The 20706-nt window shown below is 48.2% G+C and overlaps 1 protein-coding gene across 1 annotated transcript; it reads left to right on the forward strand.

Annotated features, from left to right (window-relative positions):
• The first annotated feature begins 3511 nt into the window (after window positions 1-3511).
• On the forward strand, window positions 3512-20447 carry LOC306668314 (WD repeat and SOCS box-containing protein 2-like). The gene is given in 7 exon segments (XM_079151558.1): window positions 3512-3670; window positions 9923-10091; window positions 16563-16807; window positions 16952-17083; window positions 18942-18990; window positions 18992-19040; window positions 20209-20447. Coding segments are annotated over 7 exon segments (834 nt in total). The 5' UTR covers window positions 3512-3657; the 3' UTR covers window positions 20386-20447.
• Window positions 20448-20706: the final 259 nt, after the last annotated feature.

Below are 20706 nucleotides of genomic sequence, written 5' to 3' on the forward strand. Positions count from 1 at the left end.
CAAGATCTAGTGCGCTTAAAAGCGAACTTCCCTTCTTCAGTACCAGGGACTGGGATCCCAAAATGAGGAGCTGGTTTTCTGAAGTAACCTGCAGGTGTGTTTTTCTGGAGGAAGAGACTAAACTGAGCAAATCACTAGAAGTGTGCCCTGTTCCCAACTCAGGACACCGGAGAGTTTGGAGCTGGCTGCAATTTGTACCATCAGAACTAGCTGTGCATTGTATTTCTACTTGGTTCGGTCCTTGACTGCATAGCAGCTCTTGGGCTGGATCACTCTGTAAACTCTTGGTGTCATTTCAGAATGAGATGCTTAGGTTGCTTCTAAAGTCACTGGAGACTTGACTAGTCAGTCTCTCTCTCCTTTAGTCTTCCATGACTAAATTTAAGAGCCCACTATACAGAGGCATCTCAAAAAAGACCAAACTAGGGGGCAAAACCACTAGCCAGGAATGCAGATGATGTTTTGCAATATCCCTGGGATGTTTTCCACAACTTCCTTTTGCCCACACACATAATGATAGGAAATGGTTGAGGGTTTTTCCACCAGCAAATGGGAGCTTCAAGGGCTTGGTGCCAAGTGCTGTAAAGCCCTGTGTTCAAATGTACCTCTGAATCAGTTAAAAAGCCCAAGCACTGAAGTGCTTCACGTTTTAAGGATTTATGAAGAATTGGCACTCTTTCTCCCTTTTAACGTGATCCATACCCAAATCCGTGAGCATGTTGACGGTAGGTTACAGCCTTTGTGTGGCAAAGTCCAAGTTGGACTTTAAAAAAATGTTATCTGCATGTATTGTTAATTCAGAGACCATGAGATAATATTTATCAGAAGCAGGAAGATAAATACTTCAGGGCTATTACAATTACACTGCTTTTCCTCAAAACCTGTTGGACACTGGGGAGGGGGCTCTGAAGTCTGTGGCTTTGATATTAGCACCATTTCTTACAAGCACATACAGGACCTATAACTGCAGCAGGGAAATACATGATGGAAAATTTCTATAACCTGTGCACTGAAACCTGGAAAATCATCGTTGCTGGGCAGAATTTATTATGATGCAGTTAAGTGCCAACATACATGCTCATCATGGGACTGGCTAGAAACTGCTGCAAAAAAAAAAAAAAAAAATCCTCTGCATTATTTACATTTTAATATTTGATGGGTAAAGTTGGGAGAAATTAGTTATGAGGTTATGGATTTTTTTAAGATTATGGAATAAAGTTATTTTTAAATAAATGTTTCAGTGATCTTGATTTAGAGCTGACTAGTAAGTGTAAAGATTTGATTAAAACCAGTTTGCCAGACTAAAAAAAAAAAATTTTTTACTGACCTAATGTTGGAAACAATATTGTTCCCATCACTGTTACTCTTTTTCAAAATTGTACATAAGGAATGCATCAAGATATACATTAACTGGGTGCAGTGGCAGCTCCAAAGGTTGAGGCGGGGGATCTCAAGTTCAAGGCCAGCCTCAGCAGCTTAGTGAGACCCTATCTTAAAATAAAAGGGCTAGGGATGTGGCTCAGTGGTAAACTGCCCCTGGGTTAAATCCCCAGTACCCTCCACCCCCACCCCCCAAAAAACCCATACTGCTTTGCTTTCTTTGCCTACCATTTTATGCAGGGCCCTGGGTTCAATCCCCAGCATCTCAAACAAACAAACAAAAAATGAGGACCTGAAGACTTTAGAGACTGGGAAATTTGGGAGACTTGGGAGACAAAGAATGGAAAGGAGAAAATCAAAGAGAGAAATAGCAAAAGTTTTGGGGGTGATGTAGAAAACTGGAGTCATGTTTTAAAAAAGTCGGATGGGCAAAGGAGACTGGAGAATAAAAATTAGAACCCAAGGACGCTAGGTGATAGACAAAATAGGAACCCAAGTAGAGAAGACCAACACTGGGACTGAGGATAAAAGTGTAGTAGGGTCAGAGTTGGGTAAAGCAGGCCATTAATGAACAAAAATGCCCAGGGGAAAATGGAGGAGGAAAATGGTCTGGCAAGGTTAAAGTGGGCGGCAACAAAAGGGCTGGCAGCAGAGATCAAGGTGCATGTGAAGAGAGCGGGGATCCAAAAACGAACAATTGGGGGACCAACCACAGGTGTAACCTGGGTGGCCTGAGGAGAAGTGGGGGGCAGAAGAGGGGCTCCTAGAGCAGAGGGTAAATGGATGAGAGGGGTGAACCGGGTGGGGCTCACAAAACGGGCGCCGGTGAAAAAGCGAAACATTAAAACAGGGACTAAAAACAGGGGGCTGGGACTCTGGCAGAGCACGTGCCTAGCACGTGGGAGGCACTGGGTTCCAGCCTCAGCACCACCTAAAAATGAAAGGTACTGTGTCCGTCTACAACTGAGAATAAAATAAAAAACCATGGGAAACCGGGTTCGTTAAAAAGTCAATAAATTTAAGACCAGCAAAAAAGGAAAACAGAGAATCCCTCTAGTCAACAAAGGGGGGTGTAGGAAGGAGGGAGGCGCTAAGAGCAGGCAACCCTAAGTGGAGAGTGATGGAAGGCATTTTGGGGACAACTGGCTGGGCCCCTTGAGAAACTCCAAGGCCACCAACAACCACAGGGGGCAGGGCAACTAATAAAAGCCAGTTTTTCAGTCTTCCTTCTTCACTCCTACCCTGGCTCCTTAAAGTTAGGAGGAGAGCCAGCTGACCCCTAAGAGGCAGTGCCCAAGGTTAAGTGGGAAAAGGCGGACAACGCGACACCCTGGGGGGGCTGGGGAGGCGGGGGTCGCGGAGGCCCGGAGGGCACGACTTCCAGACTGCTCGCACCTGCTCCCCCTCCCCGCGTCCCTTTCCCGTCACCTGGGCTTTCAGAGCCCCGCTCGGCCCACCACTCCGCGACCACCCCGCGTCGACTCCCGCCCTCCTCCCCCAGGCCCGCGCCCCGCCTCCGGTCCCCTGAGCCCTGCTCACGCCTGCCTCCCGCCCCGCACCTCCCGATGCGCCTGAGCGTCGCTTCCCCGAGCCTTTTCCCAGCTCTCAGCGCCCCCTTTCCCTGCGACCCCACTGTTAGACCCGCCCGATGCCCGGCTCGCGACTCCCACACACCCGCCCCTAGGAATCCTCCCGCCCACGTCCCTCTCCAGCCTCACGCGGGCCACTCTGCCTGTGTTACCCGAGCTCGGCCCCGCCCCTGAGCTCGGCCCCGCCCCTGAGCTCGGCCCCGCCCCGTCTCTCTCCGCCGCGTCCCCCTGGGCCCGCCCCTCGTTTCTGCCCTCCGCCCCGCCCCGTCTCCCTCCGCCGCGTCCCCCTGGGCCCGCCCCTCGCTTCTGCCCTCGGCCCCGCCCCGTCTCCCTCCGCCGCGTCCCCCTGGGCCCGCCTCTCGCTTCTGCCCTCGGCCCCGCCCCGTCTCCTTCCGCCGCGTCTCCCGCCCCGCCCCCGGCCACGCCCCCTAGCCTTCCGCCGCTTCCCCACCCCCCGCTGTTATCCTGCCCGCCCCGCCCCCGCGCGTCCCCGCCCGCGCCCGCCGCCATGTGACGGGAAGCAGCTGATGGCCTCTCCGGGTGGCGGCGGGCGCGGCAGCGGCGGGGCCGGGGAGGGGGCCGGGGCCGGGGCCGGCGCGTGGGTGGGCGGTGCGGGGGCGGCATGAGGGCCGGCGGCCCGGGGGGCTGAGGCGCCCGCCGCCTGCCGCGCGAGGTGCGCGCGTCCTCCATGGAGGCCGGAGGTGAGTCGGGCCGGGCGCGCCCGCTCCCGCCGCTGGAGCCGAGGCCCGTTCCCCCGGGAGGGGCGGGGACCCCGCGGCGGCTCGGCGGCGGGCGGGCGCGCGGGGGCGCGGGGCCGGGGCGGTGCGCGCGGGGCCGGCGGCGGCGGGGTGCGCGCCGGCGCCCAGCTTTGTTTCGCTTTCGCTGTCAGCGGCCGCCGCCCGCCGCCGCCGGGACCCGGGAGGACGGGCTGCTGCGGCCCGGAGCCCGGGAGCCGAGCCCGAGAAGAGGACCCCGGGGGCGGGCGCCGGGGGCCGCGGGACGCGCTGGCAGCCCGCTGGGAGTCAGGCCGGCGCCCTCCCGGCGGGCGGCCGCGTCCCGCCCCACCCGCGTCTCGGTTTTGTCTCGAGACGGGTGATGGTCGTGCCCGCCTCGGCGGGTGACCCCTGCCACGAGTGGGGCCTGGGGTCCCTGCTGGAACGACCTTCCCGGCCGCCCCCTCCGGACGCGCGCCGGTGGGGTGGGGCGGGGGTGCATCCCCGGTGACACTTGGGGTCGGGCAGCCTGAGTTCCCCGGGCGGTGAGGTCCCGCCAGCACCCCTGACCGCCAGGGAAAGTGGAAGTCGGAATATTGCGGTACTTCCTTCCGTCCGCGCCCGCGGACACCCCGCCTCTGGAGAAGGCGTGGTGGTCGTACCAAGGCCGGACCCCCAGGCGCACCCCGCAGGCTTGGCTCTGCTGGCCGCCTTGCCCCCGCCCCCTGCGTCTGTAGAAATTTAGGATGGACTTGAGGTTTATTCCGAGAGCCCTTCACGGGCGATTTTAAAAGCAGCTTCCTTACGGGAACTTCTCAGAAGGGGTTTAGGCCTAAGGCTCAGACTTTGTTCCAGAACGTCTTGCAGTGAAGTTCAAGCTTCGATCTGGTTGCTGGTGGCTTGTTATTGTGGGTGGGTTGGTTGCCATCCGGATTTTCCCTGGGGTGGTGTTAGTTTTTAATTTAGGAAGTGACATTGCTTTGTTTGCCGGAGCCAGGCAGTCAAAAAGGTGTAGAAGCGGCTCTTTCCCGTTCCCATCTAGATAAGGGCTTTCTTTTCAGTGACTGAATTCCTTTCAAATGGCCCATACTGTTTTCCGGGTCTTAGAAAATCTTTTTTTATAGCTTCCGCTGTCATTTCCATTGACTCCTTATAGTTAAATCTGAAAAGCAATCTGAAACTAACCTGCCTTTTTAACAGGAATCTATTTCCAGTTCTGGGTTTTTCTTAATGATTGACAACTATGTTTGCCAGTGTGGGTAGAGCCGTTGAGAGCTGCCAAGCTACTGTTTAAAAAAAAAAAAAAAAAAAGAAAAAAAAATGCCAGAGAGTTTTGTGTTGTTTTCAAACTGAATAAAGCCTATTGTGAAGGAATTACAATGGACAATAGTAGAAATCTTCAGCACAGTGGTTTGAATTCATTTATTCATTCAACAAACGTTTACTGAGAGTCTACTAAGTGCAAGGCACTCTCTAGGCTTTCGCTAATAGAAATAAAATTCAAAGCAGGGTGTGATGCACCATGTAATCCCAGCCACTCAGGAGGCCGCAGCAGGAGGATCACAAGTTCAAGGCCAGCCTGGACAACTTAAGGAGAATCTCTCAAAAAATATAAAGGGCAGGTGATGTTTCCCAGTGGTAGAGCACTCACCTAAATTTGAATTCCCAGTACCATAAAAAATAAGAGCTGCATACATATAGGTAATTTAAAAAGTTCTAGTAATGGCCACATTTTTAAAGAAAATGTGAAATTAATCTAAAGTTTATATCTTCTAATTCAATACATCTAAAATAATATTGCAATCTAATTCATACGTAATCAAATAAAAATCATTGGATTATTTCAGTGTCTTTGTACTGTGTCTTCAAAATATGTATTTTATACTTAACAGCCTGTCTCCAGACTTGCCATACATTTTAAGTGATCAGTAACCATATGTGCTTACTGTGTTGAGCAGAGCAGCCCAGTAGCAGTGAAGAGATAGGCGAGTTAAGGTGGGTTGGGGAAAAGATAGACAATAAATACATAAAAGCAGTCAAAGTATCTGAGTGATAATTAACAAGATTAAATGGGGCCTGGGGCTACAGCTCAGTGGTTCAGCCCTGCCCTTAGGTGAGAGGCACTGGGGTCAATCCTCAGCACCACGTGAAAATAAAGGCATTTTGTCCATCTACAACTACAAAAAGGAAAAAAAAAAAAAGTTAAATGGGTGAAGAAAGGTGATGGGATCGCTTAAGATATGGGGAGCCCCGCATGATATGATGGAACGGCCAGGCAAACCTTCCCAGGCCCAAGAGATAGCTAACAAAAATCCTGAGGCAGGAAAATCTCTGAGCTTCCTGCCATCTGTTAAGGCTAACTCCCTTGCATAGAAGAGATGCTGTAATAAACGTCTTTCCATTTGACCTGGTTGTCCAAACACATCCATTGTTTAATTGGAAAACCCTTAAAGGTGTGTTGCGGGGGTTGGGGAAATGTTGGTTAAAGGTTACAAAACTTAGGAGGGATAAGTTCAGGGTGATCCTATGGTGCATTATAGTGACTGTAGTTAATGAAGAACTCTATGTTGTGTGCTTGAAAATTGCTGGGAGATTTGTAAGTCCTTCCCACAAAACAAGTATGCGACTGTAATGCATATGTAGGTGAAAACACCGGGTGGTATACTATAAACACAGTATTTTCCAGTTAAAACAAAACCCTGTTTCAAACTAAGAAGGGCCACTGCAGGTACAATCCCAGATGAAGCTGGTCCTCTCAGCTCTGTGTTGTTTTGTTTTCAAGTTCTGCACTAATTATGGTTTTCTTTTCCAGTAGCCAAGTTTAGTTTGGGCTCAGACTCTTTAACAGGAGTCACTGGGTTCTTCTTTTAGCGCCTGAATTCCTAAACCAAAATAGCAAGAGATTAAATCCCTAAATCACAGAAATAGAGTACATTTTCAGTAGTCTGATGTTAAAGAAGGATTTCATGTGAAATGTTCATCTTAAGCATCATAGTAGTTTAAGGAACTTCATTTTGTTTATATTTAAAGAGTATTTAAAGAGCTATACCATGTATATTTATTCATTAAATATTTATAGGCTGCCTGCTGTTTGCCAGGAACTCTGCTAGCAGTGGGGATAAACAAGTTTCCTGCAGTGTAGTGAACATGACAGTAGTGGGGGTGACATGTCAATCAGGTGGTGATGAGTGCTGCAAAGAAAATAAGGTGATCTGTGAAGGAGATTGACTAGGGCCCGAGACCTCAGGAAGGAGTTGTCATTGGGGTAAGGATCAGACACGGGCATTCTCAAAGCAAACAGCTGTACGAAGGCCCTGAGGTAGGAACTAACTGAGCACAGTGGAGAGGTAGAAAACCAGGTAGCGCAGGACTTGAGGGCAGGTAGGAGTTAGAATTTTCTTGTAAGAAGTGGGAAGTGAGGATGGATGTTGGGGGCTGGAGTGGAACCAAGTGCAGGTGGAAGGCTGCCTGGTGGGCAGGTGAGGTCAGAGCAGTAGCCACAGAGATGGACCGAAGTAGATGTGGCAGATCTTCTGGAAACAGACTTGATTGAACTTGCTAATGGATTTGATTAGGGAGCTAAAGGAAATCAGGGTAACCGATTTGACGCTGTGCAGAGCATGGTCACGGGGGATACTGTGCACGTGGGGAGTATGAACGTCATCAGAACGGAGTGAAGGAGTTTTCTTCCAGCTCAGCTGCACTGTTCTTCCGGGTCAGCCAGTGTCATTTAATATGACTGCATCCGTATTTCTCGGCCTCAGCAGTATTGACATTTTGGGCCAGATAATGTTTTGTGGGGGCATCTGTCCCATGCACTGTAGGATGTTGAGCAGCATCACATATACAGTAGAGGTGACACCCTTAGTGGGGGCAACTAAAAATGTCTCCAGACACTGACAGGCCCTCATGGGACAAAATCATACCCAGTTGAGAACCCCTGGGGTATGTGAAGAAACATTAGTAGATGAGGGTTTATGTCACCTTAGGAAAATATCTAAAATTGGTAACATTGGAGAAAACGGTGGCAAATTCCCAAATACCATCAAGAGACCTGTATTGGATTTAGAATCCGGGGGACTTCTTACCCTGTGAACACAAAAGTGCATGTGTACAGATGGGATTGTGTTGCTGAAAGGATGGCACGTCCACGTTTCTAGGAAGAATGACTTCAGTCTACACAAACACCTGTTTAGACCAGATATGTGAAAGCCTAGATTTCCATATAGGACTTCCAGGAGTGGATGTGCTCTTTACAGAGGCCCAAGATCTATTAAATCACATGTAAGCCACGCTTGATGGTACACACCTGTAATCCTGGTAGCTCTGGAGGCTGAGGCAGGAGGATTGAGAGTTCAAAGCCAGCCTCAGCAACTTAGTGAGGCCCTAGGCAACTCAGTAAGACCCTGTCTCCAAATAAAATATGAAAAAGGGCTGGGATGTGATACAATGGTTAAGTGCTCCTAAATTCAATCCCTGGTACCAAAAAAAAAAAAAGAAAGAAAGAATTTTTAGGGCTGGGACTATAGCTCAATGGCAGAGTGTTTGCCTAGCATGTGTGAGGTGCTGGGTTCTGTCCTTAGCACTGCATAAAAATAATTGTTTTTTAAAAAAATTTTTAGCCACAAGTGATTTTATAAAACAAGCATATTTCCTGTGGTACATATACTGGAAAAAATGTGTGTGCATATTTATTTTTCTTTACCATCTGTTGCCTTGCTTTCAAGACACCTTGGATTATATCACCATTAAGTGCCACTGAGAAAGGATATTGCTTATTGCACCAGGCATGAGTGAGCAGGCCTGTAGTTCCAGCTACTGGGCAGGCTGAGGCAGGAGGATCACAAGCTCTAGGCCAGCCTGGGAAACTTAGTGATACTCAAAAATAAAATTTTTTTAAAAAGTGGAGGCGGAGACAGCTCAGTGGAGTGTTCGCATAGCATTTGTGAGGCCCTGGTTCAATTCCCAGAGCCACGAAGTTAAAACAAAAGTACTGCCTGTTTAAGAAAAGTCATTGATTATAAAATATATCCTGATTTGATAGAGGTAGAAAATACAGGAAGATGTGTCAAGATGAGCCTTAAAACATGGGTTGTTAAGTTATGTCATATCTGGTAACATCCATAAGGTTCAAAGTCTGCTCCTGAAGTGGAACACGCGTGTGTGGAAGTGACCTCCTCCAGGTCGGGACCTCTTCCCTGGGTGTGGCTGGAATCTGTTCTGCAGGCCTTCAGCCTACAGACCCCGTCGGCCATGGAGAGCCCTCTTTCAGAATTAGAGGCTTGAACTAGGAATTGCGATTCGGTCCATGAGGAGGCACCCATGCAGGGCCTCCCTCACGAGAGGCCCTAGGAGGAAGGAGGAGGAAGTCACCTTGGTGGCATTGGAAGAGTGCTTGGACGCTGGTTGCAGAGGAGGGTGGGCGCCTCTCCGTTTGGGACGGTCTCAGTGGTGAATCTAGGTGGGATTCTTGTAAGCAGAGAAGGGGCCAGGAGTGAACTTGGAATGTTCAGGAGGCTTTTGTGGCCTGCACGGCGGGGAGGTGCAGGGAGAGGAGGGGAGGCCTGGGTGGGCTGGCAGAAGGACTGGCTCAGCCGCTTCCATCATGTAGGTAGGATGTCTGATGGATTCGGGGTGTGGCGGGGAGTGGTGTGGTGTGGTGGGTGTTTTGGCTCTAGGGGTCTGAAAATTAGGAGACGTGAAAGATCTGGGACAGAGGCGATGGGGGAGGCCTAATCAGTAGGTCTGGGCGGGAAGAGGAAGGGCAGGGCCGAAGGCTCTTAGCCTTGATGATGGGAGAGCCACCCAATTGTGATTCCCTGTACCCATTTCCCAGTGGCAGGTTGTCTGAGGCGACCGTAAACACACTGGGGGGCCTTGCTGTTTGGAGCCCTCTAGTGCGTGAGGTATCTTAACTATTTTTGCATCATCCAACATAGTCCTGGCCGGGATGCCGCCCCACCTTCTTCCTGCTCAGGCATTCATAGGAGAATGAGGCCTCCATTCAGTGTGGCCACCCTCCTGGAGGGTGAGCTTTGAGTCACGGTTAGCTGGCAACTGGGAGGGATGGGACTGAGTAACCCTGGTGGAATGTGGCCTGTGGTCACTTATTACCCCAGGTCATTTAAATGACAACTCCCTCTGGGAACCCAGTGTTCCCCGTGTTCTTGGGGAGGATGCAGCTTGCTCGAAGCCCTCCAGCAGGTGAGCGTTGTTGAAGCATGCTCTCTCCCGCCCCAGAGGAACCGCTGCTGCTGGCCGAACTCAAGCCTGGGCGCCCCCACCAGTTCGATTGGAAGTCCAGCTGTGAGACCTGGAGCGTGGCCTTCTCCCCAGATGGCTCCTGGTTTGCCTGGTCTCAAGGACACTGCATCGTCAAGCTGATCCCCTGGCCGCTGGAGGAGCAGTTGTAAGTACTCTGTATGCAAAGGAACGAGGGAACTTTCCCAAGTGACTACCCTTTCTTTTGGGGCCTCCCTGTCCAAAATCAGCCTAGGGAAAAGGACTGAACAGTTCAGGAGTTGATCACTGGAGTTTGCAGAAGCCCACATCCTGTGGGTGGGAAATTCAGCTCTGTTGGGCTTGTCAACCCCACGCTGACTTTTGCTTTACAACTTATTGAGATGTAATTTATTCCCCATGCAATTCTCCCATTTTTTTTTTTAAGTTGATCTTTTTTTTTTTTTTTGCGGTACTGGGGATCGAACCCAGGGCCTCGTGCTTACAAGGCAAGCACTCTATCGACTGAGCTATCTCCCCAGCTCAATTCTCCCATTTAAAATGTATAGTGTGGTTGGCGGCTTTTAGTGTACTCAGAGTTGAGTATCTATAACCGTGTTCAATTTTAGAACATTTTCTTGCCTTAGGAAGACCCTGTATCCCCCTGTATCCACCTCCAGCCCCCCCTGCTCCCCAGCCCCTGGTAATCACTTGTCTTTCTGAATTTGCCCCTTGTGAGTGTTTCTTGTTGTAGAACCTTAGACTACGCAGCTTTCTTGACCAGCTTCTCGCAGCATGACGTTTCATCGTTCATAATGCAGCTTGTGTTAGTACTTCGTGTCCATTTATTGCCCAATAATTACTGTATGGTACAGAGGTACCATTTTGTTTATACATTTTTCATCGATGGACGTTTAGATTTTCTTTTTGGCTAGTGTGAATAGTGTGTGCGAACATTTATGTATCAGTTTCTGTGTGGGCATGTGTTTTCAGTTTAACCGAGGAAGTGTCACACTGTTTTCCAAAGTGGTGGCACCGTTTTACATGCCTGCCAACTGTGTGTTCAGATTCCAAATCCTCTGCATCCTCACCAGCATTCCAGCATAGCATCCTGCTGGGTGTGAAATGGATGTCGCTGGTTTTGATTTGCATTTCCATGGGGTACTGGTGTGGAGCACCTTCTCACGTGCTTTTTGGCTCTTTGTATACCTTCATTGGAGAAATATCTGTTTTAGATATTTAGTCTATTTTAAAATTGGATCTTTTTCTTTTCTTTGTTAACTTAGTTAAGTTTCTGATGCTAAAGTTTTTCTTTATTTGAAAAAAACAGATCCCAGGGAATGTTATGTATGGCCCAGCATTCGGATCTTTTTGTTTGCATAGGGCAACTCAATGTCTGCATTTATTTATTCTGCCAGCTTTTTTTCTTTGCATGACACTAAGCTAGAGGCCAAGAATTTGGAAATACATCAATTCGGCCAGTTCTCCAGGTCTCCTTTTGCTTTCGGCTTTTTTTTTTGGTACTAGAGGTTGAACCTAGGGGTGCTTAACCACTGAGCCTCATCTCCAGCCCTTTTGTGTATTTATTTAGTCACACTGTCTTATGAGTTGTGGAGGCTGTCTTTGAATTCCCTATCCTCCTGTCTCAGCCTCCCCAGCTGCTGGGATTACAGGTGTGTGCTTTAGTCATTTCTTATAATTGCAGGTTAGATTTAAGCTTTTTGATAGTTCCGTCTGGAACTTGATTCTCTGATAGTGTATCATGCTGTCAAGAGTTTGCCAAAAGAGTCTGCACACTGCTGGGGTTGAAGAGTGTGATACTGCGATTATTAATACTTTGTTAACCTTACCTGTCTTCATTTCCTGGCACACAACTCTGCAGATCCTTGGGGTCTCCACAGTGATAAGTGTCTTTTTGTGTACTGTTGATTGTTGTCTGGCTATCCCTAGGTAACTTTGGGATGGGGACTGGTCACCAGAAAGAGCACAGCAGGACTAAGGGATTTGCAATTGCAACCCAATCCCAGGAAAGGGAGGGGGCTGAAGGTTAAGTTGATTGCCAGTGACTGATGGTGTAATCAGTCACGCTTATGCAACGAAGCTTCTATCAACCCCTAAAAAGGACTAGGTTCAGAGCTAGATAAAGGAGCACTTGAAGGTTCCTTGCAGGTTGGTGGCCCTGGGGAGAACGTGGCGTCTCAGTGCCCCTTCCTACATGCATTGCCTTGTGCATCTCTTCCACTGTTACTGACATTCTGTATACTAAACTGATAAAAATATAAGTAAGATGTTTTCCTGAGGTCTGTCAGCTGCTTTACCAGATTAATTGAATCTGAGAAGGGGGTTGTACGAAGGAACCTTCATTTATAGCCAGTGGGTCAGAAACCCAGGGAAAACACCGAGGACTTGCAGTAGGCATCTGTAACAGCAAGGGGAGTCCTTGGGGACCGAGTCCTCAACCTGTGGGATCCAAGGCTCTCTCCTTGTAGTTAGTGTCAGAAGTGCCACCCAGCAGGTACCTGCTTGCTTACATGTGGGGAAAAGCCCCCATGTTTGGTCACAGAAGTCTGTGTTGAGAAAATAGGAGAAAATGACTGGTTTTACCCCTATACTTTCAGAGGGATAAATTTGTGCAGTTTCTGGAAGGAAGGCGATTTGGCAAGACCTTAAAAACGGTCTCCTGGCAGCCCTGGGATGTGGCTCAGTGATGGGGGTCAGGTCCTGGTGCACGCACGTGTGCACACACATTCTTCTGGCTGTTAGGAATCTCAGAAAGCGGGGTCACCTATTTACATGTGCTGGTTTTCATCATGAAATTAATTATATAGTAGTAAAAATATCAGAGCTAGCTTAAGATTTAGTACTAGAGGATGGTTAAAGAATTATGGTGTTTCCAGGGGTTTTTTATTTTTATTTTTTTAGTTGTAGGTGAACACAATGCCTTTATTTTCGTGGTGCTGAGGATCGAACCCAGTCCCTCACCCATGCTAGGCAAGCAAGCACTCTACCACTGAGCCACAGCCCAGCCCTCCATATGTTTTTATAGCCATTAAAGATTATCGTATCTGTAATCGTGATCTTCAGTTCTTCTGTGGTCTGTTTACTGGTAATGCCGAGGACATTCCATTGTTTATTGATCTCCCACTCTAAATGCAGGGGACTCTCCTTTGTATGTAGACTTAAGTCTAATATCAGTTTATTGTCTGAAAGATTGTTTTTTGAAAAAAGAATAAAATGGAAAATCCGTTGTTTACCCAAAATTAGATATATTCAAATATATACATTAGGGTAAATGTATCCTTTCAGTATTAACTAAGGGGAAATGGAAAAAGGCATTTGAATATAACCCTTTTGTGTATCTATTGTTAATGTAGTGAGAAAATATTAATGTATTAAATGAGAAACTTAACTGGTTTTGGGGGGAAAAATCAAACATTTTGAAGACTAATAACCTAGGGAAATTCATGCATAAGGCTTGTTGAAGAAAGCAGGATATCAAACTGTATATGCAATAATATCCCAAATTTATTTTTTAAAACATGAGTGTACACATGAATTAAGTCTAGTGAAATGTTTATTAGGGATAGAGTGCGTTAGAATTATGGGTAATTATCATTTGTTCCATTTCCAGATCTTCCCATGCTTCTCTATTTTTATAATTGGAAGTAATTGTTTTAAATTCCCTTTAAAAGTGGGAACCACATACAGTGGCGCTGCCTGTTGTACCAGTGACGCGGGAAGCCAAGGAAGGAGGCCTCGCAAGTTCAAAGCCAGCTTCAGCAACTCCAAAATAAAGAACAGGGCTGGGAATATAGCTCAGTGGCTAAGCACCCTGGGTTCAATCCCTGATATGAAAAATAAAAGCAGTAATCTGGGCAGGGCATGCTGGCTTACCCCTGTAATCACAGCTGCTCAGGAGGCTGGGGCAGAAAGATCAAAAGTTCACGGCCAGCCTGGGCAACTCAGCAAGATCCTGTCTTAAAAAAATAAAGGGGCTGGATGTAGCTCAGTGTAGCTCAGTGGTAGGGCACCCTTGGATTCAGTCCAAGAGGGGGGACCTGGGGCATTTATATGCTTGATTGTAATGCATTAAAAATCAGGAATTGCTTTAGGTCTTGAGCCAGATAATCGGAGTCGACCAATGTCTGCGCTGCTTGCAGAAGGAAGCTTCGAGCCTCTCATTTCAGGTGAAGCCAAGTTCTGCTGATGGCTCTCCCTTCCTCCACAGCCCCTGCTCTCGCTGCCACCCCTGCCTCCCACCTCCCATCTCCCACGCTCCCCGTGCCTGAGCCACTCCAGGCTATTTGTTGAGGACTAGCCCAGGACACCCAAGACTTGAGTTCTGATTCCAGTTCTGCCCTTGGTTTTGTGAGCCTGGGAGAGTTAATAACTCTGCCTTCCAGCAGGAATTTCAGCACAGTCTTGTACTGCCTGACTGTGTTTCGGCAGTGAAAGCACATGTGGCAGTGGTCCCCAGGGTTGTACTGCCTAGTGACACCGTCACTGTCTTTGTGTGAGCACACTCTGTGACACTGGCACAAGCACAATCACCTAACTACAGTTCTCAGCACATAGCCCTTTTGTTAAGTGGTGCATGACTACCTCTTTCTAGAATCTCTCAACTTATGATATTAAAATGAAATAATGTGGAAATTTATTTTAATTCATTTTGAATAAAGTAGCTACAGGTGTATCTCTTAATTCAAATACAGAAATCAGAATTTTATAAAAGATAAAACATACCTTTGGAGGTTCCAAGCTATTCTGTGATGTTCTTCCCTTGGCCTGCTTTTAAAGTCCTTCCCAAGGTGGCGACTCACTCACCTGCACCATGGCCAAGTAGGTGTGGACAGGCCTGAACAAGCCTAGACAGGCAGGGAGGGCCCACAGATGGAGTGGACGAGACCAACTGAAAGGGCTTTGATTGCATCCAGATAATTTAGCCAGAAAAACACACATTTTCAGCCTCCTTTGGCCATTTAGACCAGAGGCCAGCCAAAATTTTCCATAGAGGCCCAGATAGTAAATAGTTTGGGCTTCGTGGGCCACAGCCTCTGCCAGGACTGTTCAGTTCTGCCAGGGTAGCAGTATGTGCTCAAAAGACAATGGCAGGTTCCAGAACTTACAAAAACTAAATCCAGGCACCTTCCCCAACATGGATCAATGTAGGTGACATTATGCCAGATGAAGTCAGCTAGGCGCAGAAGGCCAAATGCCAAGCGCTTTTGTATGTGGAATCTAAATAGCGTTGTATTCCAGAAGGAGAGCGCAGGGCTGGCTCCAGAGGCTGGGAGGAGCGTGGGATCGTGGTCCCAGGCTGCGAGGTTTTGGTTGACTGGGGTGCGTTCTGGAGATCTGATCTGTTGTGTTTAATAATTCTTATTTGAAGATTGTTAGAAGAGTAGATCTTAAATGTTCTCAGAAGAAAAAAATAAGTGTGTGAAGCGAAGGCTACGTTAATGAGCTTGATTTGACCGTTACACATCGCATACATGTGTCAACACATGTTGTACATTGTAAATATGTCAATTTTTATTTGTTAACTAGATCATGGTTTTTGAAATGAGAACTAAAGGGATTGTTGAAAGAATCAAAACAGAAACAGGCTGCCGGCCTCTGATCTGGCCTGCTCTTGCCTCATTTCCTCCCTTCTGACTTTCCAGGTGAGCTTGATGAGATTTTTTATTTCACCACATAGACTTGTGACTTGCTCAGAACTTCTGGGAAAGCATGGAATGCAGAGGCCTGGGGCGCACGTACTGTGAGTGTAGGGTTTCTTGTCGGATCGCTCTGGGGTCTGGCGTTCTCCTCTCCATTTCCCCCAGTTGGCTGTCCAAGAGTGTGGTCAGGCCACCCAGAAAAGCAGGATTTACTAAAGGTGTGTTTTCAGGCCAAACCCCAGAGCTGTCTGCTTACCTTTGAGACTTTATCTGCCAGACACAGGTGGGCAGGGCCCAGTGACTCAGGGACTGAGTCTCACTTACCCGGAACAGAGTGAGGATATAAAAGGAGAGGAATGTAAGAGGAGGTGCTGGGCCAAGTGATCTTCCAGGCAGTGTCCCTCGAACAGTTCTGGGGTTCGGTCTGTCTGTTGACTACTCTGGATTGCTTCTTGCCCTGCATGTTCTGCCAGGGAAGTACATGGAAGAACCCTACTATTGACTGGAACTTAGTGAAGGTGGAAATCAACATCTACTAAGCAAATTGTTAGCCAGAGAGAGGTTTATTTCCCAGGTCCTTGAGGACTTCTGAGTGACAGAAGGGGACTTCTGAGGCAGGAGAGCCGCAGCTGGTGTTCGGGCTCTAATTCTGTCTGTCCTGGTTCCAGACTATAGTATAAATATGCTTTCCCCTGGGAAAAACCGAGTACGTGTTTCTTTCCACGCACCAAAACCCAGGAGAACTTTCTGAGCAAGAGTGTGGCTCCCAGGAGCCTCTGTGATCTGTTATCCCATAAGGCAGGTCACCCACCGCAGGGCTGTTGCCAGCGGCTCGAGCAAGGCCAGTGCAGCTTCTCTTCCGTGATTTCCAAATGAAACAAAGCCACACCAGCATCCACTGAGAGCCAAATTGCTTTTCAGGACTTCAGAGAGTTATTGTCCCAGGATGACAGGTTGGTTGATGTGGTAACAATTTTAGACTCCAATCTTTGCTTTCCCAGCATCCCTAAAGGGTTTGAAGCCAAAAGTCGAAGCAGCAAAAATGATACAAAAGGACGAGGGAGTCCAAAGGAGAAGACACTGGACTGTGGTCAGATTGTTTGGGGTTTGGCCTTCAGCCCGTGGCCTTCTCCACCCAGCAGGAAGCTCTGGGCACGCCACCATCCCCAAGTGCCAGACATCTCTTGCCTGATCCTTGCCACAGGGCTCAATGATGGACAGATCAAGATTTGGGAGGTGCAGACAGGTAGGTCGTTTCCGGTGGCACTAGGTCCCGACAGGCATGTTCATGCATGTTCCCGTCAGGTTCCAGTTGGCTGAGGGGTGTAGCGTGATGAGCATTCTGGGTGCCATCTCACCCGCTGACCGAATGCCTCTGCTCCCCTCCCAGGGCTCCTGCTTTTGAATCTTTCTGGGCACCAAGATGTTGTGAGAGATCTGAGCTTCACACCTAGTGGCAGTTTGATTTTGGTCTCTGCATCACGGGACAAGACTCTTCGCATCTGGGACCTGAATAAGCACGGTAGGGAGGTGCTTAAATTCACTCGAAGGCTCCTTTATCAACCTCACTAGTGCTGTTTTTATCTAGAATGGTGTTTTTCACACGTTTTCTCTGTTACTGCCTTCCAAAGAGCCTTGTTAGTCATACTCTTCCTAATCACCCTTCCTGCCCCAGAGATGTACTGAATCAAAGAAGTACTGTGCAGTCATACCTCCGGTGTCAGAGAAACGAGCTTCAGGACCCTGTGGATGCCAGAAGCTGTGAATGCTCAAGTCTCTTATGTGAAATGGCATAGTATTTGTATATGACCAACCCACTGTGCTTTAAACCATCTCTAGGATGACTTAGAATACCTAATAAAATGTAAACTAAGGGAAATAGTGGTTTTACTCTAATGACAGGAAAATAATCTGTACATAATCAGTATAGACACAATTGAAAAATTTTTTTCCATCCATGAGAGTTAAATCCATAAATTTGGGTACAGAGGACTGACTGTACATCTATATATTAAAAGCATGTCTGTGCTTGGTATGTAAAAAACCAGGTTCCTGGCCCCCAAGAACCCCCTTGGAGTGGTATTGCCCCTTCTGAAAACATACACCATAGTGCAGGTTTCCTTACCCCCAGCAGCTTGCCACCTCAGGAGGGACTCAAGAGGGGCTTTGGAAGTCACTCACTGGCTAGGAAGGAAGGGCTGGATGAGACTGACTGAGAACAGCCTGGGCCACTGTTAGGGCTTTGTAAGGAAAGACAGGGATTAAAGTTGTGCCCCAGGTACCAGGCTCTGCCCTGCTGGCCTGATTTCCCTTAATGCCTTCAATCCTCACAACACCTGGATGTGGCAGCTGAAGAAGCCATAACCAACTTTAAAAATATTTTACATATCTCTTTTACATATCTCCATGTGCATAAAAATTTCATGGATTCCTGTGTATGACCACATACATGTTTATAAAAATTGTTTTTTTTTTTTTCCCTTGCTTGGTTCTTTTCTTCCCATCCTCTCCACCTCCCTCTTTTGTGTCCCTCCTCTTCTCTGCCACCTGGTAGCCCACGTTGAGAACCTACTGTGTATCTGTCTATAATTTTTCTATACTTACATAATCCTATACAGATGGCTTACATCCATGGGAATCGGGGGTCACTGTTTCACAAAAATGGATCCTATGCTTCACATTTTTTCTGCATCTTGCTTTTTTCATTAAACATTACCCCATAGAAAAGTCTGTGTCTCTGAGTCCGTCCACATTAACAAATTAGACATATCCCCATTAATTCACCCGCTCCCCTATGTCTGGGCATTAGATTTTTTTCAAAAAGCCAAGACCTGGAGAGATTGCGTGAGTCACTGGACTTCTGTACTGAGTAAGCAGCCGAGCCAGCATTGAAACCCGAGTTGTCTGACTCCAGAGCTTATGCCTGTAATCACTCCACACCGCCACCCATTCTCCAGCAGGGCAGCCGTGGGGCATGGGGAAGCCATTGCCGAGATTAAACAGGAGAGTTGAAGATAAGCACTCTCAGTCGGGAAGGATGCTTCAGAGTCCTTGAGGAGGTTGGGTACCTGAAAAGCGTGTTTTCTGCAATGAAAGGGTGTTAGGTCTGTTTCCACCCTTTTTCCTGTAGATTTATGTGGAGCCATGAACGATTTCCCTTGGCCATTAGAATATCCTGTTAATAGATTACAACTGTTTATTTTATTTTTTTTTTTCTCTGTTTACATGATTAAATGACAAATTGGACAGAGTTCCTCCTCAGCGAAGCCTTTGGGCCCGGTCGTGAGTGAACTGGATGGATATGTTGGGTGCTGGTCCTTCGGCCTTCCTCCTTGGTTGTTTGGAGGGTGGGCTTACTGTTTGTTTCTCTCCTTTGCCAGGTAAACAGATTCAGGTGTTATCGGGCCACCTGCAGTGGGTTTACTGCTGCCATCTCCCCAGACTGCAGTATGCTGTGCTCCGCAGCTGGAGAGAAGTCGGTAAGCCTCACACACGGGGTGCCATTTCCTCTGCTGTTCAGTTCGCTGAGAAGCGGAGGTCTGAAGCAGCGGCTGTCACCACCGCCACACCTCAGCGGGAAAGCCTGCTGCTGGGCTGCCACCTCCTGTACGGCTCCGGCTCCGGTTCGGCACTGAGGTGGACCAAGAAGGGGGAGGGTTCTGAAGTAGGTCGCTCTAGTATTGGGGGGTTGTTTCCTCTACAAAGTGGAGAAAGGGTGCTTGTTGAATTTCTTTTCCCTTTGGATTCTAAGATTTTAAAAGTTGCAGCCCACATCTGGATCCAAACTGCCTTTGAAACATCTAGTTTGAATTTAGGGGTTTGAATTCAAATCATAGTTAGTCACATATTGTTGAACTTTGTCCTTTGATCCTGTTACTAAAAAAAGAAAAAGTATTAGAAACTCAAGGACAAGACTCTGGCGATTTGCTTCTGTTTAGGTTTTGCATCTGCCTTGAGCCTTTGCTGCACTGATAGAAAATTAGATGAAGTGTCTGCTTTTTGGTGCTGTCCAGATGACCGAGCCCTTGAGGTGTGGAACTTTTGTGAAATGAGTCTCCTTAAAGGAGAGAAAGCAAAATGCTACTTTGACTGACTCTTGGGGTAGAAGTGATAAGGCAGTTCTGAGGCTTGGTGATTTCCACGGTCCTCCAAGAAAGGGGTGGGGTAACGTCTCATCAGGGTGCCACTCCCTGGCGGGGTGATCCGGAATCCACCTCACCCGTTTTTGGCTCTTAAGTAGAACGAGATAGTGTTTACTCAGGTTTTCTCGCACCTGCTATCCTATCTCCAGCAGGGCTGGCAGCCTCCAGGTCTGCTTGCTTAGGCTCACTTCCGAGCGGGGGGCACAGGCCCGCAATCCCAGCTACCGGGAGGCTGAGGCAGGAGAATTACGAGTGCAAAGCCGGCCGCAGCAACATAGTGAGAGCCCATCTCAAGAAAGCAAGTTAAAAAGGGCTGGAGATAAAGAAAACCAAACGAGCCTCATGAACTCAGATTCGGGCTTTATTTCCACCTGTGCGACAGGCTGCGGAAGAGCCGCGAGGAGAGCGCACGGCTTTGCCTGGCCGCGAGCCTGAGGAGGGAATGGGGTGCTTTTCAGCTCATTCGTGCTGTTGCCCCTCACCAGGTCCCTGTTCATCTCCGCAGGTCTTTCTATGGAGCATGCGGTCCTACACACTAATCCGGAAGCTAGAAGGCCACCAAAGCAGTGTTGTCTCTTGTGACTTCTCCCCAGACTCTGCCTTGCTTGTCACAGCTTCGTATGATACCAACGTGATCATGTGGGACCCCTACACTGGCGAGAGGCTGCGGTCTCTCCAGTAAGGACTGATTTCCCTGCTCTGGTTTCCTTGTCTGGTGACTGACAGGAAAGCTGCCTGGCATTAGACAGGTCCCCCTGGAGTCTGGGATTTGGAGCAGCCTGGACCAAAAGGCACTGTTGGCTCAGTGCTTGGTTGTCAGTCAGGCTGTCTGAACTAGATCGAGTGTCTGCAGGTCTCCTGGTTTAGAAAGCTCTGTACTGGTTGGGATTCAGCGTTACGAAACCTCCAAGTGACTTTTAATTTCCACTTACTAATATCAGTAACAAGTGCAGAAAGATCTCCAGTGGAAACTGTCATTTCCAGTATGAATTTGCATGTTCTC

Source organism: Sciurus vulgaris, assembly GCF_902686455.1.
Source record: "Sciurus vulgaris genome assembly, chromosome: 8".
NCBI lineage: Eukaryota > Metazoa > Chordata > Mammalia > Rodentia > Sciuridae > Sciurus > Sciurus vulgaris.